Source organism: Microchirus variegatus (assembly GCF_963457635.1).
Source record: "Microchirus variegatus genome assembly, chromosome: 10".
NCBI classification, from domain to species: Eukaryota; Metazoa; Chordata; class Actinopteri; order Pleuronectiformes; family Soleidae; genus Microchirus; species Microchirus variegatus.
The window spans coordinates 26,129,804-26,136,606 of record NC_139811.1 but is presented as its reverse complement, the minus strand read 5'-3'; the positions used below and the strand labels follow the sequence as shown (position 1 = coordinate 26,136,606).

General features: G+C 41.0%; 1 protein-coding gene across 1 annotated transcript in view; it reads left to right on the top strand.

Annotated features, from left to right (window-relative positions):
* Nucleotides 1-6,033: 6,033 nt before the first annotated feature.
* The window catches only part of col5a3a (collagen, type V, alpha 3a), a 90,387-nt gene continuing 89,617 nt past the window's right edge, over nucleotides 6,034-6,803 (top strand). The window contains exon 1 of the mRNA XM_083895899.1: nucleotides 6,034-6,270. Coding sequence (XP_083752025.1) covers nucleotides 6,186-6,270 — 85 coding nt within the window. The 5' untranslated portion in view covers nucleotides 6,034-6,185. The remainder of the gene's footprint in view (nucleotides 6,271-6,803) is intronic.

Here is a 6,803-nt window from a genome sequence, read left to right as displayed (position 1 = left end):
CCCAACACACGTCCTGCATCAGAGGCAGACACTGTGCACTCTGACTGTCACACATATGGTCACAGAGGTGGAAAGCAATGCATTACATTTACTCACGTTACTGTAATTGAGTTTTTTGTTTTGTTGTTGTTATTTTGGAAGTACTGTAATTCACTACATTTTAAATCACATCCATTACTGAGTTAAAAAAAATAATACTGTTGGCCTGAATTTCAAATAATAGTAAAACAATTCACACACAGGAAACTTTGGTAGTGAATGATGAGAACTGGTGAATGAAGAGGACATGTAAGTGATGAGGACATGTGAATGATGAGGGCATGTAAATGATGAGGACATGTGAATGACGAGGACATGTGAGCAATGAGGACATGTGAATGATGAGGACATGTAAATGATGAGGGCATGTAAATGATGAGGACATGTGAATGATGAGGACATGTGAATGATGAGGACATGTGAATGATGAGGACATGTGAGCAATGAGGACATGTGAGCAATGAGGACATGTGAATGATGAGGACATGTAAATGATGAGGACATGTGAATGAAGAGGACATGTAAGTGATGAGGACATGTAAATGATGAGGACGTGAACAATGAGGACATGTGAATGATGAGGGCATGTAAATGATGAGGACATGTGAATGATGAGGACATGTGAACAATGAGGACATGTGAATGATGAGGACATGTGAATGATGAGGAAATGAGAACGATGAGGACATGTGAACGATAAGGACATGTGAATGATGAGGACATGTAAATGATGAGGACATGTGAATGATGAGGACATGTGAATGATGAGGACATGTGAGCAATGAGGAGATGTGAATGATGAGGACATGTAAATGATGAGGACTTGTGAATGAAGAGGACATGTAAGTGATGAGGACATGTAAATGATGAGGACGTGAACAAGGAGGACATGTGAATGATGAGGGCATGTAAATGATGAGGACATGTGAATGATGAGGACATGTGAACAATGAGGACATGTGAATGATGAGGACATGTGAATGATGAGGACATGTGAACGATGAGGACATGTGAATGATGAGGACATGTAAATGATGAGGACATGTGAATGATGAGGACATGAAAATGATGAGGGCATGTAAATGATGAGGACATGTGAATGATGAGGACATGTGAACAATGAGGACATGTGAATGATGAGGACATGTGAATGATGAGGACGTGAACAATGAGGACATGTGAATGATGAGGGCATGTAAATGATGACGACATGTGAATGATGAGGACATGTGAACAATGAGGACGTGAATGATGAGGACATGTGAATGATGAGGAAATGAGAACGATGAGGACATGTGAACGATAAGGACATGTGAATGATGAGGACATGTAAATGATGAGGACATGTGAATGATGAGGACATGTGAATGATGAGGACATGTGAGCAATGAGGAGATGTGAATGATGAGGACATGTAAATGATGAGGACTTGTGAATGAAGAGGACATGTAAATGATGAGGACATGTAAATGATGAGGACGTGAACAATGAGGACATGTAAGTGATGAGGACATGTAAATGATGAGGACGTGAACAATGAGGACATGTGAATGATGAGGGCATGTAAATGATGAGGACATGTGAATGATGAGGACATGTGAACAATGAGGACATGTGAATGATGAGGACATGTGAATGATGAGGACATGTGAACGATGAGGACATGTGAATGATGAGGACATGTAAATGATGAGGACATGTGAATGATGAGGACATGTGAATGATGAGGACATGTGAGCAATGAGGACATGTGAATGATGAGGACAGGTGAACGAGGAGGACAGGTGAATGATGAGGACATGTAAACTATGAGGACAGGTGAATGATGAGGACATGTAAATGATGAGGACAAAAACGATGAGGACATGTTAATGATGAGGACATGTGAATGATGAGGACATGTGAACGATGAGGACATGTGAACAATGAGGACATGTGAACGATGAGGACATGTTAATGATGAGGACATGTGAATGACAAGGACATGTGAGCAATGAGGACATGTGAATGATGAGGACACGTAAATGAAGAGGACATGTGAATGAAGAGGACATGTAAGTGATGAGGACATGTAAAGGATGAGGACGTGAACAATGAGGACATGTGAATGATGAGGGCATGTAAATGATGAGGACAGGTGAATGATGAGGACATGTAAATGATGAGGACATGTAAATGATGAGGACATGTAAATGATGAGAACATGTGAACGATGAGGACATGTAAATGATAAGGACAGGTGAACGAGGAGGACAGGTGAATGATGAGGACATGTAAACGATGAGGACATGTAAACGATGAGGACAGGTGAATGATGAGGACATGTAAATGATGAGGACATGTAAATGATGAGGGCATATAAACCATGAGGACATGTGAACGATGAGGACATGTTAATGATGAGGACAGGTTAACGAGGAGGACAGGTGAATGATGAGGACATGTGAACAATGAGGACATGTGAATGATGAGGACATGTGAATGATGAGGACATGTGAACGATGAGGACATGTGAACAATGAGGACATGTGAACGATGAGGACATGTTAATGATGAGGACATGTGAATGACAAGGACATGTGAGCAATGAGGACATGTGAATGATGAGGACACGTAAATGATGAGGACGTGAACAATGAGGACATGTGAATGATGAGGGCATGTAAATGATGAGGACAGGTGAATGATGAGGACATGTAAATGATGAGGACATGTAAATGATGAGGACATGTAAATGATGAGAACATGTGAACGATGAGGACATGTTAATGATGAGGACATGTGAATGACAAGGACATGTGAGCAATGAGGACATGTGAATGATGAGGACACGTAAATGATGAGGACATGTGAATGAAGAGGACATGTAAGTGATGAGGACATGTAAAGGATGAGGACGTGAACAATGAGGACATGTGAATGATGAGGGCATGTAAATGATGAGGACAGGTGAATGATGAGGACATGTAAATGATGAGGACATGTAAATGATGAGGACATGTAAATGATGAGAACATGTGAACGATGACGACATGTAAATGATAAGGACAGGTGAACGAGGAGGACAGGTGAATGATGAGGACATGTAAACGATGAGGACATGTAAACGATGAGGACAGGTGAATGATGAGGACATGTAAATGATGAGGACATGTAAATGATGAGGGCATATAAACCATGAGGACATGTGAACGATGAGGACATGTTAATGATGAGGACAGGTTAACGAGGAGGACAGGTGAATGATGAGGACATGTGAACAATGAGGACATGTGAATGATGAGGACATGTGAACGATGAGGACATGTAAATGATGAGGACATGTAAATGATGAGGACATGTAAATGATGAGAACATGTGAACGATGAGGACATGTAAATGATAAGGACAGGTGAACGAGGAGGACAGGTGAATGATGAGGACATGTAAGCGATGAGGACATGTGAATGACAAGGACATGTGAGCAATGAGGACATGTGAATGATGAGGACACGTAAATGATGAGGACGTGAACAATGAGGACATGTGAATGATGAGGGCATGTAAATGATGAGGACAGGTGAATGATGAGGACATGTAAATGATGAGGACATGTAAATGATGAGGACATGTAAATGATGAGAACATGTGAACGATGAGGACATGTTAATGATGAGGACATGTGAATGACAAGGACATGTGAGCAATGAGGACATGTGAATGATGAGGACACGTAAATGATGAGGACATGTGAATGAAGAGGACATGTAAGTGATGAGGACATGTAAAGGATGAGGACGTGAACAATGAGGACATGTGAATGATGAGGGCATGTAAATGATGAGGACAGGTGAATGATGAGGACATGTAAATGATGAGGACATGTAAATGATGAGGACATGTAAATGATGAGAACATGTGAACGATGAGGACATGTAAATGATAAGGACAGGTGAACGAGGAGGACAGGTGAATGATGAGGACATGTAAACGATGAGGACATGTAAACGATGAGGACAGGTGAATGATGAGGACATGTAAATGATGAGGACATGTAAATGATGAGGGCATATAAACCATGAGGACATGTGAACGATGAGGACATGTTAATGATGAGGACAGGTTAACGAGGAGGACAGGTGAATGATGAGGACATGTGAACAATGAGGACATGTGAATGATGAGGACATGTGAACGATGAGGACATGTAAATGATGAGGACATGTAAATGATGAGGACATGTAAATGATGAGAACATGTGAACGATGAGGACATGTAAATGATAAGGACAGGTGAACGAGGAGGACAGGTGAATGATGAGGACATGTAAGCGATGAGGACATGTGAATGATGAGGACATGTAAATGATGAGGACATGTAAATGATGAGGACATGTGAACGATGAGGACATGTAAATGATGAGGAGAAGTGAACGAGGAGGACAGGTGAATGATGAGGACATGTAAATGATGAGGACATGTGAACGATGAGGACATGTGAACGATGAGGACAGGTGAATGATGAGGACATGTAAATGATGAGGACATGTGAACGATGAGGACATGTGAACGATGAGGACATGTGAATGATGAGGACATTTGAACAATGAGGACATGTGAACGATGAGGACATGTGAATGATGAGGACATTTGAATGATGAGGACATGTGAACGATGAGGACACGTAAACGATGAGGACATGTAAACGATGAGGACATGTGAACGATGAGGACATGTGAACGATGAGGACAGGTGAATGATGAGGACATGTAAATGATGAGGACATGTGAACGATGAGGACATGTGAACGATGAGGACATGTGAATGATGAGGACATTTGAACAATGAGGACATGTGAACGATGAGGACATGTGAATGATGAGGACATTTGAACGATGAGGACATGTGAACGATGAGGACACGTAAACGATGAGGACATGTAAACGATGAGGACAGGTGAATGATGAGGACATTTGAACGATGAGGACATGTGAACGATGAGGACAGGTGAATGATGAGGACATGTGAAAATTAATTATGGTCACTGAGTGAGTGACATTTGTGACCTTTGACCCATTTTGATTGATGCATTCTATTTACATATTTACATATTGTATTTTGAACCCCAACCTTATTAAAAAAGTTACTTTTACTATTTTAGACCAGTACTTTTATTGTACTCAAAATAGTGGTATTTTTTACTTGAGTAGGATATTTCAGTACATGGCAAATGACAAAAGTTATTGTTACATCCAGGAGGCAAGCACTTCTATCCCCATGAACACACACACACACCAGACACACATGCACACACACATGCAGGAACGCATGCAAGCACACAGATACACACAAGTCAACACACGTTTAATAAAATACCAGAGTCACTTTAACAACAACCAGCTCTTCTTTATTAACTGTTGTTGAACTGTAACTGCTGATAGCTATTTACATAATCCAAACATGGTGCTTTATTTTGAGTTGTTGTGGTAAACTCCAGTTTTAAATAGGTCAATCACGTTCATGTTTCTACTTATTATAACTTATTTGAACTCATCATCTATTTATGTTGTATATCTACCAAGGTTTACACCATATTCTCAATAAAGCAATAACATTAAGCTTATTGTACAATATGTTTCATTAAAATACATTTTAATTAACAAATTATTAAGTGACTTGACTGAACTCGACCCAAGCCAGAGAATTATTACTGGATCAGGACCCTAATCACACCCAACCAACATAGTCCCTTTTTCTCTGAGTCCACACAGTCTTTTGAAACGCCTCTGCTCTCAGGTGCTTGTTGAATAAAGTTGATTTGAAGGAAAAGAAAAACAAAACAGGGCACGTGCCATGGTGGACCTGTCAAACGATAAAAGGTGATTTATGGAGGAGTCGCCGTCTTTATAGGAGGGGAGGAGGCGGAGGAGGTGGAGATCTGAGGGAGGGAGTGATGGTGAGAGGGAGAAGTTTGAATGAGAGGGTCAGAGAGGAGCCACCACTTCCACCATCACCAACCGACCAACACCAACAGCTCCAACAACAGTCACGCGCGTGGACCTACAGGCTGTGACTCTCCACGCGTATGGCTGCGTAGATCCCGCACATTATCAAAAGTTGCGCAGAGTAAAACAAAACGAGGCAGCGGAGTTTTGTGCGCGAGGAAACATGGACCATTTTACGAGGAGCAGAGCGCGCAGGAGAATAGCGCAACTTCTTTTCATCCTGTTCCAGGTGGCAGCGACACGAGCTGGTAAAGTATCTGAACATGGAGAGATGAAGTGAAATAACAGAGAAGTTCATGGTGAACGATGACACTTTTTTTTATTAAGTGCTGCGTTGATTTTTAATCTCCAGCAAACACCAAACAGTTATCGACTTCAGTCAAGTTTAGAAAAGTTCCATAACTTTGAAAATAACCTTGAAAACAAACCTTAAACCAGATACATTTCTGAATTCATAAATAACCCATCTCACTTTTTGGTGGATGTTTTTTTGTTTTTGTTTCACAAAGTTCGATCTTTTGCCTGCATAAACGTCATGCATTGTTCACATTAGATCATGGCAATTGTGTGAATCTGTGTGAATGTGATGCTGCTGAATCCTGCCTTTCAAAATAAGAGCACAGTCCGATGACTTTCAAAAAAAATGTAATCCGTTATCTCTGCCAGTGTTCATCTTGGGTCATGGTGTGTGTGTGTGTGTGTGTGTGTGTGTGTGTGTGTGTGTGTGTGTGTGTGTGTGTTCTTGTACTTGCAGCATACTGAGGACCAGTGAGGGTTTTTA